Below are 22983 nucleotides of genomic sequence, written 5' to 3'. Positions count from 1 at the left end.
ATTGCTGCAGAAAAACCGGATCAGTTGCTATGTAACAAACGAGTGTCTGAGAAGGATCGAGGGCGGGTGTGGTTACGTCAGAGCAAGGCGAGCATGCAGTATATATAGGGCACCCAGGACAGTCGTCTTCAGTCACTTCTCATCAACGACCACCAACCAAAATGAAGGTAAGAGTCTAGGGCGAGAGTTTTAAGATAAGCAATGAATTTTTCTCGTAGTGTAGTATTTGTTCAATCTACTGGGTAGACCGAGTTCTACTTGGGGTCAGTCCTGAATTCACAGCCAGTCTTTGGTATTCATACTGAATTTGCCTTTCCCCTGACTTCCAAGGTGCTTATTTATCCACTGTCGAGTTTTCAAAGTATGGAACATGAATTCAGTTCACTAAGAGCTTATTTGTAAGATTTGAACTAAGATTAATCAAGAAAGAAGGCCTTTGTTCACATTACGACCAAATTGTCTTACATGATATTTTCCCATTTTCAAAACATATGAACATTGCAGATTTCAGTCCAGTTAGCAGCAGGATGAAATTGGAAGTTTTTCTCATGTTTTTACAATGCTTCTCGATAAGCGAATCAAAGCACTCGTTCACAGACAGTAATATCGAAATTCTTGTTCCCCAGATATGATGTCTCTAAACGTAAACGCTAAACTTCTTGGAATGAATCATTCAAGCGATACCTAGAACCCTGACGATGGCAAAACTATTAGTTTTTATTCACGAAAGTGTTTCTTAAAATTACAAGTAAATGGGACTTGAAGGGCGTTTCAAATTTCAGTCTCAAATGACACATTTCCCTTATAAAATAAAATTTTTAAAACTTGCCTTAGGCTTACAGATTAAATGAATATGCGAATTTGTATCCTGTGTTTTCTAAATTTATCAGCCGAAGATTCCCAGGGAAATTTCACATATGAAAGGAACATTAATATAAAAATTCACTAGGGAATCATTCGTTCATCTGTAGATCCTCTAGTACATGGGCAAAAGATAGACAATTAATATGTTACATACCAAGAATGAATTTTTCCTTCCCAAAAGATTGTGCCTTTCCTTTCAATATTCCCCCCAAAACTATCTACCTACCCATATATTTCAATTTTCATTTCATTTACTCAATGCTAAAATAATCTACCAGAGGAGCGCTAACTCGACTACCAAATAATATTAATATTTTGGCCATTTTCAGATACACTATTTCCTAATGTATTACTTCTACCTTGTAAGTTCGACAGCAGATTTAGTTGATCCAACTCAATGTTTTTGTCCCTACAGGCTGTCCTGGCACTGTGCTTCTTGGGAGTAGCTAGCGCTGCTCTCATTCCTCTGACCTACAACTCTGGTATCATCCCCTACACCGGCGTTTTTCCTCAGAGCACAGGATTCCTCCCCATCAGCTCTGGAATCATCCCTCAAGCTGGAATCATCCCTCAAGCTGGAATCATCCCTCAGACCTACTCCGTTGGTGCTCCCGCCATCACCACCTACCAGGTCAGCGCAGTGGCTCCCGCCCCTGGATACGTTGCAAAGACTTTGGGATCTGAACACGTTGCCCCTCTCCCAGCTGGAAGTGCCAACTTCGCCTCCCACCACATCAACGTGGCAAAGGCCCCAGGTACTGAATAAATTCAAGGTACCTGTACAAGACCAGATGCCAGGAACACCGACCTCCACTCTTCTTACTCGGTGACAGTGACTTTAGGCCTCGAATTCTACTCAACTCTTTGAGGATTTAATCCTTGGCCTAGAATCTCAGTCACTGACACGACCACGGCTTTGGACCCCAATGTCAATGTCTACAACTTACCACCTCTGCAGACATAAGCACTCGCGAATAATCACATCCAAAATGATACTAGTTTTATCCATTTTGGCTTCACTCTTTGCACTGACTCAAAATATATAAGCTGGGAGATTGGATGAGAATGATTCTTCAACTTTTTGTTACAAAAATAAAAATTTAAAAATCAATCTCAAACTTTTCATTATACGCCGCTTAAATATAAGTTTAAAATCCGGTTAGGGCAGACATCTTAACTTCATTTGTTGGTAATAAAAAGTCTTTCAATTGGATTGCAACTTCAAAAATTCTTGGTCAACAGTGTAAAAGAACAATTGGGATTTTCAAAACCAAATCAAAATTGTCCAAGATACGGCACAGAACATGTACTATTGGTCAAGAAAATATTTGACCAACATCCCTTTGCAAAATAATTATTACTAGGAAAGATTCACGAGATTACCACTTCCAGTTCTCACCACTTGGACTTCTGTACAGTTGCATCATTACACTTAATTACACAAGTTCTAAAAAGTTACCGATGATCGTTTCAATGACGATTTCTATAGTTTGTGTGAACTCCAACTGAGCAAAGGAGGAGGTTCTTTTGTATAATGAAAAGGTTTTTAAGCTGAGTAAAAAGCTGCGTTATCCTTTTAGTTTGGAAATTTGTTCACAAATGCTCCCAGGACTTTTTCTAAGGAATACCAAAGTGGCTATAATCAAACTCTTGGAAATTTCAAACCACAATGAATAATTCTAAGTGACCAATGAAATATCTTCGTTGAAAGAATTTGAGCGCCTTTGTCCTTCTAGATTTTAAAGAAGTTCAATACCTCAGCAATGCCTATTTTTGTTCATCAGAAAATTTTCCATTACTACTTATGCCCCTTAAGAGATGAAGCTAAAAAATATATAACACCACAAAGGGAAAAATCTCTCTAGTGATAAGATATTGTGTAAATGCTATATATGTATTCAGAAAACAGATGTAAGGACGGAAGAGTAGGTAGCTTGCACATGTATATGCAAAAACATAACCCAAGCCTTGTGAATGCTCATTTGCCCGAAACGATTTTCACTAATACACACAAGAGACCATGTAGCCAATTTTAAGTAAAAAATAGACAATTTTAAAGTAAAAAAAAATAGCAATTTTAGTAAAAAATAGCCATTTTTAGTTAAACAATAGCCAATTTTAAGTAACAATCAGCCAATTTTAAGTAAAAAATAGCCAATTTTAAGTAAAAAATTAACAAATAATTTCAACAACGGCCAGCGACAGCAATCGGTTCGCTACAAAACTCTCTCATACAGAGAAGAGACACTGGATTTGGTCGAAACCTAAAATCTAACCACCGGTGAATTCCTCCAGGTCACCAGAGACCAAACTGCATCTGGCTAGTGCTTTGGATAGGTGAATTACAATAAATGCCAAATGTCGTTAGTACTTAGGTTCTTAAGACAATTACTGTAACTTACTTCATCCCAAAGGAGTCTAGTGGAGGCACATCAAGTTACAATGCAGCTCAAAAGTCAACAAATACCAGTTATTGGGAAACAAATACATCACTCCCAGATCTACGGCAGAAGACGCATTTTTCGTGACAAATTAAATTGAAAATCCCTGAAGATTATCTTTGATTCGTTAACCATCGTGATAATAAACTTGATAAAAAAGCTAATTCATTGGTAAACTTGCCGTATTATGAAGAGAAAAAGATTACAAGGGCCGTGGGTATCCTAATCATGTATTTTGACTTGAAGAGATACATTATACTAAATTCTCTCCAATTATTGTGCATAATTTCATACAAGCAACGGCCTATTTTGCAGTACTACAAGCATTAAATTACAAAGTCTATTTTGAAGGCCAAACACGCCAAGAAATGTTTCCTACTGACCGGCACTAATTTGACGGTTGAAAAACAAGAACTACGCATGGATTTTGGAAATAAAACCAACAGAAAAATAAACAAATTGATAAATGTGCATTGCAGTTCGAGTAAAAATTGAACCTAGGTAATATATTGCAGTTCGATTAAAAATTGAACCTAGGTAATATACAGAGTTAAAAATTCAAGAATATATTTAAATAGACTCATGCCCTACGATAATGCTTTTTAGCCTCTCTATTTAATGATATTTTGGGATGTGATTTCCACCGTATTCTTTTGGGAATCAGAATAAAAAAACGATACCAACTTCTCTTTGACACCCAAGACTCGAACCAAAGGCAGACGAGGAAAATGCGTTCAGCGATCACTACACTATATTGAGGAATAAGAATTTATCTGGGCTCATTTTTACCTGTATCTGTAAAGTCGGGAATGTGTTACTAGAGCAATTATATATATATATATAGTTATATGGCCATAAGATAAAATCAATAACAATGTTGGTGTTGTCTATCAAAAATACTATTCTCAGATTTTTATTTCAGAAACTGATTCCAAAAATATAATTGAAATAAGTAATTTTCCTCACACTGATATCAGATAAAAAAAGAAAACTGAAGTTACTCCAGGTCGTCCCTCTATGTATAACTTATGTCACAGTTCATTATCAATTCTCATAAATCTAATCACAATAATTGCAATGTTATAGTCATTTTTTAGTTTCAATCAAATTATAAAGATGGCGCAGACATACGTACGTAAGTTAGGGTGAGTTCGGTGGTCATATTTTTATCAACCTTACCCTTTGCTCGTGTTAAAATGTTCTTTGTAAATTAACTTTGAACTTATAACTTTGCCTTATGTTCCTTTATTTTTCTGTAACTTGATTTTATTACTATTCTCTTGTTATTATCTTTTCTCAAAACCTTACTAGTTTAGAATCTCAGATTCTGGATCTGAGATCTCAGATTCTGGAATCTCATAATCTGGATCTGTACTATTAGACGGCAATGGCTAGACTCTGCCTTCAAGAGTTATTGGGATTCCAACACTCTCCTAATTATACTTGCTGTATCTTAAGTTAAAATGATGATGGGTACGTTTATATTATTTCGCTTTATGTTTGGCATCTTATTCGAAGGATCATAATACTCTTCTTCTGTCACCTCAAAAATGATCTACTTCAAAATACAGAGAGATTGTTAACGCATGACTTTGCTGAAGAAGCTACCGAAGGCTTTTGCTGATCCATTCACACAGAACAGTAAATAAGAATAAAATTAACAATAATAACCAATATTTTATACATTTTCGCTCTCTCTCTGTTTGCACTGCTGACAAAAACTGATCCGTCACGAAAGTTTAAAAATAACAAGGAATTCCCCTTAAACCATGCGACATGATGTATATCAGTCCTTCTATGCACCTTGTGCTTTCGTGCAGTGAATTTAGTTGCTGGGTGGCAAACCGGCGCTGCATCTAAGTGTCTGTGAGTAACGGGGAGGGGGGGGGGGGTATTACGTCAGAGCAAGGTGATCAAGGAGTATATATAGATGCCCACGACAATCGTCCGGCAGTCGCTTCTCATCAAAAACCAACAAAATGAAGGTAAGAGCTTTATCCAAGGGTTGTTGTACGAAAGCACTTGTGCTTAAGGAAGAAATTCATTTGTAATCATATCTTGGGTGAATAAGTTCTACATTCAAAATCAGGTATCATAAAATTTACAACACTAAGAATGTCCATGAGACTAATTACCGAAAGAGTTCACTGGCAAGTTATGCACTACAAATTTCTCGGCACGCATTTTTTTTTTTTTTTTTTTACTGATATAGTTACTCAAACTTGTGCTATGTGGTATATTATTCCATTCCAGATATTGAAAACACAAACGTATGCTGAATATGAATTCAATATCCAGTAGGGAGCCACTTATATGCGCAGCGTTTAACAAGGTTCCGAAATAGCAGCCACGCCTTCGGTATCTAAATGAAACACATTTCAGATGTCGTTGAACCCCATTTTGATTATACTAAGCAAGAGCAATGGCAACATCTAACAAACAGACTTGTTTCTTTTTTTTCATAATTCTCAAAAGCGCTTATATACCCTTTTGAATATCATGAAGACAATACTGATCACTTCTATCAAGTTCCTAGTTGGGAATACCACATGGCGAGGGCAGACTTGCCAAAAATAAGAACAAAAGCCTGCATCAACTTTGAACATGAAACACGTGTGGATAAGAAATCATATGTATTTGTTTTATTCCAAATTTATCATCTGTGTCATCTGAATAGAATTCAACCAAGCAAGTCAACCACTATTCCTTTAGATAACTCTAGGTCAAAAGAAATTGACTGAGCCCTGGCGCTGAAGAGTAGTTTTCACTAAACAAATCAACTTTATCTTTTACACTCCTAAACTAGCATCGTTGATTTCCTGCCTATCTTAAAAGCACTTGCACAGAGAGCATCACAAAAGTACACAATTTAATAACTTTGCATTTATTTTCTCTAAAACTATACCCAGATATTACATCCGCCTACCTAAGTTTGCCAAATGTATCACCAAATCCACCGTACTTTCCTATCAATGTTAATTTTAAGCACTTCTGCCTCAAACCATATTTCCCTTCCAAATGCTACCAACTTCCCTTAATTGTATCTTTTTTCGTCCCCACAGGCTGTCCTGGCACTGTGCTTCTTGGGAGTAGCTAGCGCTGCTGTCATTCCTCTGACCTACAACGCTGGTGTCATCCCCTACACCGGTGTTGTTCCTCAGGCAACAGGAATCCTTCCCTTCAACACCGGAATCATCCCTCGAGCTGGAATCATCCCTCAGACCTACTCCGTTGGTGCTCCCGCCATCACCACCTACCAGGTCAGCGCAGTGGCTCCCGCACCTGGATACATTGCAAAGACTTTGGGATCTGAACACATTGCCCCTCTCCCAGCTGGAAGTGCCAGCTTCGCCTCCCACCACATCAACGTGGCAAAGGCCCCAGGTACTGAATAAATTCAAGGAACCAGAACTAAGACCAGATGTCAAGCAGAACGACCTCCGCTCTTCTCATTCGGTGACAGTGACTCTAGGCCTAGAATCCTACTCCAATTGTCCGAAAATGTGGATTCATTCCTTGGCTTAGAATTTTTCTCACTGACACGACCACGGCTTTGGACCCCATTACCAGTGCCTGAAAATCATCACCTAAGCAGGCTTAACACACTTCACAATCACATCCAAAATCATGGTAGTTTTATTCATTCTGAATAAAACAAGCCGATCTGAATCAAATAAATAATGCGGGAGATTAGATGAGAATGATTCTTCTATTATTGTTACAAAAATAAAAATATGCCAGTTAGTTTTTATGCTTATCAATTCACCACTAAAGGTCTAACCTTCAGATACTACACCAGATTTCAGCCATTGGAAAAATAAGTCCATGAAATTACGATAAGAACAAAATAAAACCAATTTGTCCTACATAGTAATCGGTAAATGATATGAAACAGCCGTATGCACAAAGTGTTGCAGTCCATGTGGAATGTGCTGTACTTCAACTGGATTCTTCGGAGATGGAACTATACAGCAGAAGATTCAAGTCATTACTGGGTTTGCTCATTTACGTGGTATACAAGTCTTTTTTTTTTTTTTTTTTTTTCTTTTTTTTTTTTTTTTTTTTTTTGCAATAGCTTAATGTACGTATAACTCAACTAGAATGTGCGTGTGTGTGTGAGTGCGAGAGCCTGAGTGCCCGAGGGAGCTACTCAAAACCACTCAATTTGAAGCAGAATGACAATCCTGCTGGCGATATATGCAAAGTAAATTACAGTAAAAAGGTAAATGAAAATCAGAAGTATTCAAACCCGGCAGAGATTTCTGCGTAAAGAATTCGTTATATGATCCGGTATCAAACATTTACGAAGGTTAACAACTGTAATTTCAAAATATGGTCTAGGGCTAAGATCAGAGAGAGAGAGAGAGAGAGAGAGAGAGAGAGAGAGAGAGAGAGAGAGAGAGAGAGAGAGAGAGAGAGAGAGAGAGAGAGAATGCTCAACGCAGATAACTCAAATCATTCAAGCATAAAGAACTTTCCCTCAGCATTTACCACGAATCGTGACCTACGTTTTTTTTTTATCCAGATTTTGTAAGAAAAAAAAAATCAAGGCATTACGAGATACTATACCATACTGCGTAGTTCGTATGAAGAAAAAATGTATATATAATTACTTTAATAAACGATTAGAGTTAAACGATGATCATGAATTTATGTCGTATAAATAATCCAACTGGTAGATAATTGGCTGCCAACGTTACCACTCCATGGTCCATGTGATTTACAATATCTTACATTACTTAAATCAGACTGTGTAATTAACTCCAAATTTTCGAAGGCTCGGACTGTGTAGATCTTAAAGTTCACAGAGAGAGAGAGAGAGAGAGAGAGAGAGAGAGAGAGAGAGAGAGAGAGAGAGAGAGAGAGAGAGAGAGTCTGGCTTCGATCACATACTCTAAACTTTATAATAACCTAATGCAAATCTCCATGTCAATTACAATGACGAAATCCAAATTTGTCTAAGAAATAAATACCAATTCAAATCCCACGACAATCACTAACGAGAAATTTACGTCTGTTTGATAATTAAAGTGTTCAAATACCAATATTTTTCTAAACTTATATAAAAAAAATTCAAAACAGGTGTGATATATTAATCACTTAATATACTATCCTTCACGTTCAATGTTGAAAAAAAAATCGTCAGCAAAATATCAGTGGAGAATGCATATCAATTAAAAGAATACTAGGACGCGCCCACAACCATTCTTTCAGAGTTTGTCCTCTAACCTTTGGTTCCGTTTTCTATGAAAGTTCATAAGGATCAAGTCGATTGTAACAGAAAACCTACTTTCATTGCAATTCCCATTTGTGTTAGTCTATAAACGTTACACTTGAAAGTTCAGAAGAGAAAAAATCAATAAAGTGTATAAAATAAGCACATTACAAAGTGTTAATGAAATGCTGAATTTCAAACGGGTTCTCATGCACAGATGATGAGCACAAGAAAAAAGTTAACGCAAAGGGCAGCAGGATTTCGAAATTACCTTAAGTGTATGAAACCTAATAATTGAACTGTCACACCTACGCAAGCCAAAGATTTTAAAAAGTACCTTCCTTCTCAGTCGACCAACCGGAAAGGTTAGTTCTCTTCCAGAGCAGTTTTCTCAAACTTTATACGTATATATGTATATATATAATATATATATATATATATATATATATATTAATAAATTTTCTGTTTTTTATACATAATATATTGCTTGGTGTGACACACGTTGCACTTTGCACGTACGAAATAAGTTTTGATAATATATTTTGCATATTGTAAGTCTGGGGGTAGTGATTATAGAGGTATCATGAGGTAATGTACCTCATCTCCTCACTCTCAACTCAATATATATATATATACTATATATATATATATATGTGTGTGTGTGTGTGTGTGTGTGTATACACACACACAACACACACACACATATATATATACATATATATATATATACTATATATATATATATATATATATATATATATATATATATATATATGATTGAGAGAGAGAGAGAGAGAGAGAGAGAGAGAGAGAGAGGAGAGAGAGAGAGAGAGAGATGAGGTACATTACCTCATGATACCTCTATAATTTACTACCCCCAGACTTGCAATATGCAAAATATATTATCAAAACATATTTCGTACGTGCAAAGTGCAACATGTGTCACACCAAGCAAATATATATGTATAAAAAACAGAATTTTTTGACAAATACAATTTCTGTGGATCTAAACAAAACGACTCATAATCGCTCAAACCTCTGCGATTAAATATAAATTTGCTTTTCTAAACGACAATCACATATATAATGCAAAAGTAATAGGTGACAATATGAGTAACATTGGTTAATGCTTCAACATTAAGTTGAACGTCATGTCTTCTACGGTGATCGAGTTTACGATCCCTCGTCCAGGGACCATAATATGTCCTTGGCGTTACGATGTACGGTTGGCGTCCCCCATAATAATTTGTGGGATTTAGTAGGCTGCGTCGCGAATTCGCAATCTTTGTAAATTTACAAGGTAATCAATTCGGCCCGAAATTATTAATTACGTGTTAATAGCCCTTTAACCCTACTGCCGTAATTTCTTCATCAGGTGAGAAGAGACAAAAATGTCTAATTCCAGTTTTAAAAATTATGATAACAGAGACAGTAAGTTTTTGGGGCTACCCTCTCATTCCTTACCCTGCATTTATCAGAAAAAAGGAACCGGGGGCAGGACCTAGTACAAGTTACCAAAGAAACAGAATAAAAACTAGAAATAAAATGAGTATGATTGGTTGGGAAGACAACTCCTTAGGGCCAAAAGTCATCCCAAGAAAGTGGAAAATGTGGTTCCGGCAACCTTTTTAAAACGTTCTTAAAGAGGGACGAGGAATTTGCTGTATGGGAGCTTTCTCACAAATGTAAGTCTAATTAGTGCCTTAAAATGTTACTGCAGATTTGCAGAGAGAGAGAGAGAGAGAGAGAGAGAGAGAGAGAGAGAGAGAGAGAGAGAGAGAGAGAGAGAGAGAGATGTGTGTTGTGTGGTCTTTTTAGGGCGCTCTTACTCCATACAATTGAATAGAAAATTTACTAAGTTCACGATTAAATTGAAACCTGATTCATCCCAGGGAATCCTTGAAAATCTAAAATAGACATAAAAGACTGTGAACCCGAAATTTAACTCCAAGGATAAAAATAAATAAATAAATAAATAAATAAATAAATAAATAAATAAAGCTGGATTAAGCTAAATTTACCCAACTGAAAATGTAAAAACATTCATAATTCATTTTTTGTAATCACCCAAGAATTTCTTTATTTAAGTTATTATTTTACTGGAACAGACTGAAAATTGATAATTAATAAAATGAATTATCTTCCTTAAAATGGCTAAGTCATATGTTGCATTTAGTCTCCCAACACTTCAACAGCTGATAAGTTCCATCAGGTGTTAAAACCCTCAATAGTCTCCGGGCGAAAGTATTTCGTAAACAACTGGTCATCACTGAGAACAATAGAATGATCTGATTTATTCCCTTCTTAAGATATTTCTACGAATGACGGAGAAATAACGTGAATAAATAAATGGAAGCATAAAACAATTTGAATTTAATGCGGTATAAAAATTCCGCTTAGAAATCAGTAGAATTATGATTAAATTCCGCAAAGAAATCGCCAGAATTATGAATATAAAACCAACCATCAGCTTTCCCCGTAAACCTTCAAATTACATGCGAAGACTTTCCTCGTTTAACAGTACAGTAAATGCTCCATATTTCCGGCAACTGCTTCTTTTGGAATAAAAATAAGATATTCCGCCAAATACTAATATTCATTCAACGATAATTTCCGTGGTAACCTGATCATCATCGCTTCCTCCTTGAGCTACTATGACAAAATTCTCTTGAAGATGTGCGTGGCAAAATCTGGCTACGTAATTCAACGTAGTCTGGAACAGTCAAAGTATATACTTTGACCTTGGTCTGGAAGACGTCTATGATTCGATGACGACAGAACTCCAAGAAATCTGATGAGCATGAAATCATACCTCAGCCTTTTATGAGATTATTGGTTTTAAAAGATACAACACTGCAAACGGTACTATAAGCGCAATTTTCCTACACAATACTACGAACTCCGTATAGTACGCAAGTGTGTTGTTCTAATTAGTGACAGGGGTAAATATACTTGCCTTAAAATATGTTAGGCTATGACGAGTAACATCAAACTTTCCTTTGAATATTTATCACAATTCCATTATAACTTACCCAACTAGGATCCCATTACGAACTCTGCGTATGTAAGAAAGTTTTATCATAATTAGGGACAAGGGTAAATATACTTGCCTTATACTAGGTTAGGCTATGAATGAGCAGCATTCATCTTTCTTGTGTATATTTATTATGACAATATCAAATCAAGTCAAGTTTATCCAGCTATGTCAAGCCAACATCCATTTAGAGAACTTCCGAGTATGAGGGACAAGTTCATGGAAAGCGTCCTGTTCACTGGAATTTACGACTCGAGTATAATTATACAAGGTGTCCATAAAGTCCCGGTACCATTCTGAGCAATAAATACTTGTAATGGTGCTAGGAATTAATGGACACCCTGTATTACAACAAAATTCCAGCTGGCTGCTCCGACTGTAAAAAAAAATAAATAAATAAAAAATAAAAAAATAACAATTATCGAAAAAGCAGTCATTCTTGAGCTTGGAAGATGGTATAAGCTCAATGTAGATACTAAAGAATTCCCTCGAGATAAGAACCAAAATCCATTCCAAGTCGAGCCACTATGAAGAAAAATCATTGCCCAAATGTTGCATTATTTGTTATTGAAATCGTGTACGGCCTTCGACATTCAATACCAGCGCGCGCGCACATGCATACATTATACCTATGCAGATAGATAGTTTACACACACACACACACACACACATATATATATATATATATATATATATATATATATTAGAGAGAGAAGAGAGAAGAGAGAGAGAGAGAGAGAGAGAGAAAGTTACAACGCATCCCTTCTTGGTTTCGTAAGCCAGCATTTTTTTTTTTCTCTCACTCATTAAAATTACCTGTTAGCACTCTTGCGTCAATCCTCAATCAACTGCCATGGACCAGCGCCATTTTAACCACCATGCGTTCTTAAAATTATGTGAATCATGGTACCATTCCATCCGGGTTACTGTAACTCACTAAAGTTAATGGCTGGCTGCTTCATCCGCGTACGATTCAGGTGACTTAAGTTAAAGGTGAACTGAATTCAGATGAATAAGTTAAAGATAAACTGAAAAGGGATAAAAAAAAAAAAAAAAAAAGGCACGAGGAAAATTGAACAGATTACATGAGATTTCATTCAAGGATCTCGGAAACTCAGCTACCAGTATCAGAATATCATATGTTTGCCATACTAAAATTAAAATCTAAAGACATTTTTGGGAAAAAGCTAAAATCCTACGAATACCCTTTCAAAAACTGCCTGTTCATATAAAACCTCATTCATTCTAATCATTTATTTATAAATTTAACGAAAATGGTAGAACAAAACAAGAAATATAAAAACAAGCGAGGACATAAGCTTTCGAAATGAATGTGTAAATGTAAAACTTGTCATAAAAGGCGAGAAAATAAAAGGAAATTTGGCGTCTTACCCTGCATTAAAAAAGTACTTGCTATGACACAGTAGCAACAATGTGAAACCCTTCATAATATGCAACTGCAATCTAACTAGCGAAACTGAACTCCTATCTCCTATCAAACACAACACTCATAGTCTCTTGAAATGATTTAACAACAAAATTCGCATCGTTATAATTTTCGCGTTCGCCAAAGAAACTTCCGTCAAAAGGATGAAGGTTCCTGCATTTTATGGACCATTCTCCAAATGCTCGTTCAGATTTTTACTAAATCTTTTACGATAAAATGGATTAAATTTGTAACGGGAAAACTATTTTGCCTTGTGATTAAAAAGCAGCAAGTATATAATAAAATCAAAAGCACCTCTTTGTAACAGTACGAGTACGTACTAAGACAGGATGATGTAGCCATCATATATTATATATATATATATATATATATATATATATATATATATATATATATATATACATATATATATATATATACATCATATATATATATAATATATATATTATATAATATATATATATAATATATACATATACATATATATATATATATATATATATATATACATACATATATATATATATACATACATATATATATACATATATAAATATATATATATATATATACATATATATATGTATGTATATATATATATATATATATATATATCATATATATATATTATATATATATAGTAGGCAAGACGCTGCAGCAGAATGAACCCCCTGTAACTTTTGCTCTCTCATCAAGGTTCTCTATCGCTGTCAATTCCGAAACCCTACAAATACGCAATAAATCGTGGAGAAGAATAAAAAATTAAGTATAATAACAAGCAATAAAAATATATAAACTCAATAATAGCAATACTATGTACGATCAGCGAACGATTGCCTCGGGCGTAATCGCTGAAGGAAACGGATTATCAAAATTTACATCCGCTCTACCTCGAGAAATCGCTGCGATCAAGAGAATTCCACGGCCGTGGCCTCTTCTGGGCGGGTTTCTCTCCCGCAATTTGGACCCAAGTCTCTCAAGAAGACGCCCGCTTTTATCGGGGAATCGACGGGCACTTCGTACCCGAGACCAAGGTGAAGATCCAGAGACGACCTCTCTTTCAGGCTTTCCCTATTGTCTACGGCTCTCAGTGTCATATACGAAGGATTACTCCAAACGTTCCCTATAATTTTCCGTGATAGCATCGAAGGCATCACTGAAAGATTTGGCGGAGGTGAGTCCGCCGAGGGACGTAGAAAGCTTTTTTTCTTCTTCTTTATTAAGACTAGTTTAAGTTCCGCGTTGGAAGAGTGGTTTTCGCGCTCGGCTACCAATCCGGTGGTCCTAAGCTCGATTCTCGGCTCGGCCAACGCGGAATCAGAGGAATTTATTTCTGGTGATAGAAATTCATTTCTCGATATAATGTGGTTTGGATCCCACAATAAGCTGTAGGTCCCGTTGCTATGCGACCAATTGGTTCCTAGCCACGTGAAAATATCTAGTCCTTCGGGCCAGCCCTAAGAGAGCTGTTAATCAGGACAGTGGTCTGGTAAAAGTAAGATATACCTAACTTTTAAGACTAGGGAAATCTAAGGTTATTTCTTAAAGCTATATTCAAGAAATCTCTGACAATTTAGTATTCATCAGTACGTGTCCTATTCCTGAAATCTTTAGCTCAGACCCTCTGAAAAACAAATCAATATTTTGTTCGGGTAAAATTAAGAATGTTTTCCACACTAGCCGCAATTATAAAATAGCACGGTTTTCCTTACGATGGGTTTGTAAGTTAGTTTACGACTACCTTAAGCCCCGTCCACACAGTCGAACTTTGCCCGACAGACTTTATTCGATGTGACGTCAGAAGCGGAGAAACTGCGGATAAGGCTCAAGATAAAAGCTCATACATACGAATGTAAATGAATATTATCCTATACACATTGTCATGATTACAGCACCTGTCGGCAACAATGTAAAGCTAAAATTCTACCAACAAACCTGAAGATTATAACCTGAATATCGATACCTAAAACGAAAACATCCGGAAAATGGGAACAAAGACCAACTCAAAACTACATTTAAACATATGGGCTATTTTGAGATCCACACACACCCACACGTCCATCAATCACATATACTATATACATACACATTTGTCACTACAAACCATTGGATCTAAGACTTTGTAGTGACAAGCGTAGTATCCAAAAAAGCGCGAAGAATCCGATTAAGTCAACAGAGCATTGTGGATATTACAACTGCATATGTATCTGGTAAATAGTGACCAGTAGATTCTACATATATACATGTATATAAAAACATATATGTATTAATGAAGAGGGTTTATCGGAGACAGTCAGGTGCACGTGTTTCAATAATAGCAGGAAACGTCACGTCATCAGTCTGCAATTAAAAATTCGCAATTAAAATGAACTTATAAAATATAAATTAATTTTAATTACAATAAAATCAGAGCATTAAGAAAAACAGTAAATGAGGAAAAAGCCACAAGAGCTGAATGACTAAAAAACAAACCTAACGCCAGAGAGAGAGATGACGAGTTAAGTACATCTTTTACCAGACCACTGAGCTGATTAAAAGCTCTCCTAGGGCTGGCCCGAAGGATTAGATATTTTTACGTGGCTAGGAACCAATTGGTCACCTAGCAACGGGACCTACTGTTTATAGTGGGATCCGAACCACACTAAATCGAGAAATGAATTTCTATCACCAGAAATAAATGCCTGTGATTCCGCGTTGGCCGAGCCGGGATTCGAACTGCGGACCACCGGAATGGCAGCCGAGCGCGAAAACCACTCGTCCAGCGTGGAACTAGGAGATGACGAAGTGTTGGAGTTTAAACTGGGGGACTGGTGCTTGATAAACAACGACTCGAGGATAGTTAGGTGGGTAGTTTCCTTTGTTGTACTACCAATGATAGAGAAATGTTGCTTTTCAATAGTGATTTAACAACTCGTTGCTTGTGTTCTAATATTAGAGAACTCGGGATTAGAGATTCTGGACCCAGTTCTATAACTCAGTCCCAAACGGCTGTAATACCGGACTTGCAACAGTCTCCGCGAAGAACCAATACAAATAAATAAGAAGACATCTTGGGCATTCAAATTTATATATAATATTGGACTTCATGAAGTCCTGCCACTTGTCCTTGCAATAAAAAAAACTCCTAATTTTGGGGAGAGAGGTTAAGTATAAAGAAACCAAATACCTTTTCAATATTATTTTATCCGAATGAGTAGAAGGAATTTCAGATGCGTACATGGTCAGCTTGGGTACGTTAAAGTTAAGAGTGGTTGTCCACAGATACTTCGTTAGCTATTCCCTAATAACGTTAAACAACCATTTTGCGGGGAATGAGTTCTTTACAAAATAATCTATAAGAAACTCGACTTCAAGTTGGAAGGAGGCCCAATCGGATGTGTACCGAAGGGCTCTGAAGACCAAGGTAGAAAGAGCATTAGTTTTAAATACACGAAAACACGAGCTAAAAAAAGTTATTAACAAGTCCAGTGAAGGTACTCTTTCCAAAGACACTTGTTTTAAATTGATGGTCAAGCCTATAGTTACTTTTAAATAAAAAAAAAAAAGGCAAGGGTGTCATATTTCTCTTATTCTACAGTAAATATAATGTTAGGGTGGGCCTCATTCACGAAATCTGAAAAAACTTTTAGTCATTCAGCTCTATCCTTCTTCATGAACAGGTAGCTTTCTTCCCATTCCTGTGTTTTTAATGCTCTGATTTTATTGCAATTAATATCAATCTATATTTTATAAGTTTATTTTAAATGAGAATTTTTAATTGCAGATTGTTGATGTGCTGATGACAACATGAAAAGATAAAACACGTGTACACAAGTGTCGTCTGATTGGACCCCTCTTCACTATTCTTGGTTTTCCTGATGTGCTATATATATAGATATAGATATAGATATAGATATAGATATAGATAGATAGATAGATAGATAGATAGATATGTATTAGCATACGTATTCAGGACGCACTAGCTTTATTCGCTTGCGGTTACCGAGATTAAAGAGCTACAGCTAATGACACTGCCATAATAATGGTTCTCGTTTTTATACAAACAAATCCCAGCATTTGACATTTGAATATCAAGGAGATTTCTATAAGATTTCCCACAAGACCAAAGTTTATTGTGCTGATTAGAGTGAAAGTGTGTGTGTGTGTGTGTGTGTGTGTGTGTGTGTGGACGGGGTAAGCGGGTGGTAAAGGAGGTAGGAAGAGTGAACACAACACATCTTACGCAAACAGCCGGCCAACCACTTGAAAGAATTCGATCAAAACAAAACCTTGGATCGAGTAGGAAAGAGATGCTTTAGATACAAAATATCTTCTAAATTGATCTTTTGAACATCAGTATCATCGACTTACAGTTCCCGGTCTCAACTAGATTGGAAGGATTAGTCTAGTTGGGTTATTAGTAGGTGGACATGCCGTTAGGTTAAAAATATTAAGACCTATGAGCCTCTGGTGTGGTTTTAGTCACACTGGCATCTGGAAAATAAATTCCCTTCCTCCGTGTTTCCTAGTTTATAGTCACCTATAAACCAATTTTCGTTATATATATATAATATATATATATATTCAAAAAAATCACTGTAGATGCACGTGACTTCATAAATAAGCGAATCGGATGCTGGATTATTGCTACGGAAAATTGAGAAAGTGCTGCAACCGTCTTGAAAGGAAGCTTCAAGTCAAGCTGAAAAATCTTATTGCTGAAAGCGACTGGACTAAGCAGGCCAACGTGGACTTCATGATTAATTTATCTGACAAAACAGGGGATAGTGCTACGACAGCGGCTTTGGGATATGGGTTAAGCTTTGGTGTATTTAATGGTAACCTGGACTGTGTCAACATCTCTAAATCCTTTTGTTATTTAGAAAAATTTAATCAAAACCTATGCCCTGATGATATCAATATTTGTAAAGGTATTGTGTATGGTGCTATAAACCTTCTCCCCCTAATGTACCCGTGAGATTTCTCCAGGCTTTTAAGAAAATTAAAGAAGACGAAACAGTGAAAGTGACAAAAGCAGATAAATCTAATGCAGTGGTAATAATGAATAAAAGTGACTATATAAGTAAAATAATGACATTGCTAAATGATACTGATACTTATACGAAACTGAGGTCTGACCCTGCACAGACAGTGAACTCCCATTTTAATAAACAAATTAAATCCATTTGGAAGGGCTTTGACCATTTAATTAAACAGTTTACACCGCAATGCGCCTCCCTACCTTATATGTATGGTTTAGTCAAGACACTTAAAATCAATAACCCTATCAGACCAATCATTAGTTCAGTGGGCTCAGTTACGTATAATTTATCTAAATGGCTTGTAAAAATTCTTACTCCTTTGGTAGGAAACATTTCTAACACGAATGTTAAAAACAATGTTGACTTTATAAACAAATTGAATAGTTTAAATTTGAATTTTGATTTTAATATGGTTAGTTTTGATGTTGTCTCTTTATTTACAAAAGTGCCTGTAGATGACGTACTTGAATATTTGGAGGAGGAATTAGAACGTCATGACATTCCCTTAAATGTAGCAAACCTCATTAGTCTCATAAGGTTATGTATCAAAGATAGTAAATTTTGTTTTGATGGTGAATTTTTTGAACAAAAGTTTGGCATGGCTATGGGTAATCCCTTATCTCCTGTGCTTAGCAATATTTACATGGAATTTTTTGAGACAAAACTCTTACCAAGAATTTTGCCCCAAAAAGTTATTTGGTTTAGATATGTGGATGATATCTTCTGTATTTGGCCAGTTCACGAAAATCTCCAGGAATTCCTTAATAATCTCAATAATTTAGTCCCTTCTATAAAATTTACTGTAGAGGAAGAAAGAAATTGTAATTTCAATTTTCTTGATGTAACTGTCCATAGAAATTATAGAAATTTCACCTTTTCAGTCTTTCGAAAATCAACTAACATTGCCTCTTTAGTTCATTTTTACTCCAATCACCATCAAAATGTTAAATTCTCTGTTTTTTCTGGGATGTTCCTAAGGGCTTTACGTGTCTGTAGCCCGCAGTTTATTGACGCTGAAATTAAAACTTTTTATGACATTGCATTGAAACTTAAATACCCAAGGACTTTTATAGATGTGGCATGGAAAAGAGCTAGAAAAACATTTTATTCAACTAATGACAAACTTGAATTTAGTAAGCATAACATTCTAAAATTACCCTATGATGAAAGGTTTTTAGATATTCCTAGAATTTTAAAGCTTTTTAACATAAATGTTGTTTTCAGTAATATTAATGTCAAAGAGTTTAATAATAAAAAATTCTCCTGAAGATCTTCCAGGCTGCATATATGAAAGTCCTTGCAAAAAGTGTGATAAAGTCTATTGCGGACAGACCGGTAAATCTCTTTCACAACGTCTCAAACAATATCAATATTCTGTGAGAACTGGACAAATATCGAATGCATTATTCGTACATATGAGAGATTTAGACCATCCTATTAACTGGAGTCAAGCAAGAGCCTTAATCCCATGTAATGACACAGTTAAATGGAATATCATTGAATCTAGTTTCATCAAGTCAAATAATAGAAATGTTCTAAATTTAAGTCTTGGTTTATTTAAACTTGATGCTTTCATTATGAAAAAAGTTGTAAATAAATATAAGCAAGAAAATTAATATATTCAGTTTTTACATGTTTTGGACTGTAAAGGTACTTTGTAATTTCGGTTAGGTTTGTGACCGTGTGATATCCGATAATCCTGGATTATCTCTTAATTTTTACCCTTTTGACAATTAACCATCTGGTATTCTTGATCTTGTTTTGTACCTGAGACCTTTCTCTCCAATTGTACTTCATTAACTCCTTGACAATATCTGAGTAAAGACAAAGCGCTTGGATTTCAGACTATCATTTTCCTGAGGGATTCGCTTTTCCTATATATATATATATATATATATATATATATATATATATATATATATATATACATATATACATATATACTATATACATATATATATATATATATATATATATATATATATATATATATATATATTCCTTTTAGTGCAATAACGGAGCTTATAGGCAGCTAGGCCTACTTACCGATCATTCCGCCATAAATAAAATAGTAAGTTCCTTGGGGGAGTGAACTATAAGTTACACTTAACGCGGATACAGTTAACACCCAACTACTCCGAACTTCAGAAGGCTTCTCAGGTCTCGTTGTGAACCAAATTCAACCATTGCCGCTGCCGCCAGACTCCTAAGTCTGCTGCGAGTTTTCCTACTCCCATCCAAAATATGCAATATCCCTACGCTAAAAGTTGAATGAGGTAACAAGCTTACAATAAAAACATGACGGAAGATTGTTCCGGGTACTTGAAATTACGTATATAATTACCTCCATTATCTGAAGCAATGTAGATGAAATTAAACTAATCACGCTGACAATACCTAAAGCGTTACACCCAGCTAGGTACAGCCAGTGTCCTCGCTGTCAAAAGATCTGGTATGGTTCGCTGCTCGTATCATGACGCATATTACAGTCAATTAGGATTTTCTAACAATTAATATGCGTGAATTACGTTGCATATGGAAATACTGAAACTAATCAATTTCTTACGAAGAACAATAATAATAACGAACAACTAACTGAATGCTAGTCCTCGTCTGTTGAATTGCAGCATTTAATCTCAACCTTACGCGCGACTGTGATTCGCAAGTGAAGGTAGAAAGCAAAAACAAACATTTATCTTTAGCCATGTCAAAGGAAGCAATTTTTGCTCTATTAACTTTGTTCAAGGTTATTGTAATCAGAATGATAATATGCCTAAACGTATAAGCACGTGTGCATCACACTTTTGAATAACATTTTTAATCATAAGAATGATTAAAAACATGCTTGATTATGTCGAAAATGATGATAAAGACTAGATCATTCAGGTCAAATTCATAAAATTTTTCAATTTGAAAAACGACGCGCAAGGGACTAAACTGGTCCCCCTTCTACAATGACAGTACGAATGAAATCCTCAAATCCTCCTCACATCAGGGAAGGAAGTGTACCTTTTGACTACTGGCCACAATCGCAAAACAAGTACCTGTAATTAATTTTCATACTTCACACACTAAGCAACTTTACCTATTTATCAACGCTCAAAACAAGAAGTTTTTTTAAACTTTTGTCGCCACAACTTCATCACTTAGTACCATCACCTATTCGCTGGCTTTATGCATGAAGCCCTTTTCATTGACTTGCTAGCTTCATACGTAAAGCGCCTTTCATCTATTTGCTAGCTTCACGTGAAAAATATTCTTTGCCTTTCTACCTGTACGAGCATGCCCATCGTACACTCAAGTACCTAGTACATCCTCCTGGGTGGTTTCACCATAAGCAAACTTGCGGTAGAGTTTTGCGTCTAGCCTTAAATCTACCGCCAAAAAATAATGCGAAATCTACCGAGGCCGGACTGCGGTTTGACTCGTGACCTTGATGTTCGTGATTGTCAGCCACTTAGCAGCGAGGCGATGCATCTAATAATGGTTCGATTGCTGCTGTTTTATATCTCTCTAAATAGACGGCTATTCGAATCAAAGCAGAACGAATGACTATATATTTTCGTCAGCATTTGCAAGAATCACTCGTTCAAATACACACATAATATACAATGTATATGCATATATGAATGTTATATATAAATATGTATAAATGCAATTACATATAGATTATATATATATATATATATATATATATATATATATATATAGTACATGTGTTGTGTGTGTGTATTTTTTCAGCTAATGACGAAATTCCAGCATAAAATGCCTGGCGATACAAGAAGGAAATTTTAGGTTAAAAAAAATAAATATATAAGACGAGCACTTACCATGGTCTTCCAGCTGGGAAATAGACCCTCATTAGACTTCCTTTCCTTCACACACGAATTCCTAAATAATCGGCGAGATATTATCTTCGTTTCAAGAGGCAATGGAGTTGGGAAGTTTTTGTCATCGATAAATGGCAGGGGAACGACTAATGTGAAGTTCGAAAAAATACTATACAAGTGCATCCTATTAGACCTATATGTTCGGTACTAAAAGGCTTTCGTGATAAAATGGCCTTATAATGCACCGAATACAACTTGAGGTTTCTCCCCTCAAAGCTAAGTTATCCTAAAAACAGTCTTAGTCTTAAGAAACACGATAACAATCGCCCATACTCGTCAGGGCAACACCATCAACACACACGTAGACCTATGTATAGCTTGTAGCGACGTTAAACGAGAGCTCATTGCCATCAACTGCTTGCATTTCTTGCAAAGGCCCTGGTGTATGCTGCTGATTTGCAAACCAATATATTAACTAAGTAGCTCCATTCAAATATAAATAAGAAACTATTTCAAATGTTTCAATAATATATATATATATATCTATATATATATATATATATATATATATATATATATATATATATATATATATATACATATATATACATACATATATATCCACACACGAAAGAATGAAGCAGAAGTCCTCCGGGCAATAGAAAATAAACATAAAATTAAAATGCAACAGCAGTATATACATCCGATTATACTTTAATACGAATACAAAATATTCTCAAAAAGCTACCATGACAACATATTGAACTTAACGCAAACCGAACGTCTCAAGTAGCTCTTCTGCGTTCATTGATAATACACATTTTACCACTGAATGACAAGTCTGACTTATGCGTGAGCTCCCCATCCTCTCCAAGAATCTGTCGAATGGAACTTACATTCTCAGCGTGATATTTGCTCTTGGGGGAGTTCACGGCCATCCTCAACTTCAAGGCTCTGGTAGTTAAGATCCTCGTACCATCTTGCGTATTATGATCACTACTACAATTTTCCGCTCGTAATTTTGGTCTGTAATCATGCATAAAACATTTATCTGTCTATCTATATAACATATATCCTATATACATAATATATAATATACATAACACATATTATATATTATATATATAATAT

The 22983-nt window shown here is 35.6% G+C and overlaps 2 protein-coding genes across 2 annotated transcripts; both read left to right on the top strand.

Moving 5' to 3' along the window:
• Window positions 1-36: 36 nt before the first annotated feature.
• On the top strand, window positions 37-1975 carry LOC135198479 (uncharacterized). Its single transcript, XM_064226056.1, has 2 exons — window positions 37-167; window positions 1280-1975. Exons 1-2 carry the CDS (start codon window positions 162-164, stop codon window positions 1628-1630), a joined length of 357 nt encoding a protein of 118 aa, XP_064082126.1. The 5' UTR covers window positions 37-161; the 3' UTR covers window positions 1631-1975.
• A 3235-nt stretch (window positions 1976-5210) lies between these two features.
• LOC135198478 (uncharacterized) lies at window positions 5211-7049 on the top strand. Its single transcript, XM_064226054.1, has 2 exons — window positions 5211-5290; window positions 6368-7049. The coding sequence occupies exons 1-2, from the start codon at window positions 5285-5287 to the stop codon at window positions 6698-6700; spliced, it is 339 nt and encodes a 112-aa protein (XP_064082124.1). The 5' UTR covers window positions 5211-5284; the 3' UTR covers window positions 6701-7049.
• Window positions 7050-22983: the final 15934 nt, after the last annotated feature.

The sequence above is a fragment of the Macrobrachium nipponense genome, chromosome 22 (assembly GCF_015104395.2).
Source record: "Macrobrachium nipponense isolate FS-2020 chromosome 22, ASM1510439v2, whole genome shotgun sequence".
Lineage (NCBI taxonomy): Eukaryota > Metazoa > Arthropoda > Malacostraca > Decapoda > Palaemonidae > Macrobrachium > Macrobrachium nipponense.
The sequence above is the reverse complement of the archived record's forward strand: the minus strand, read 5'-3'. Positions and strand labels throughout refer to the sequence as shown.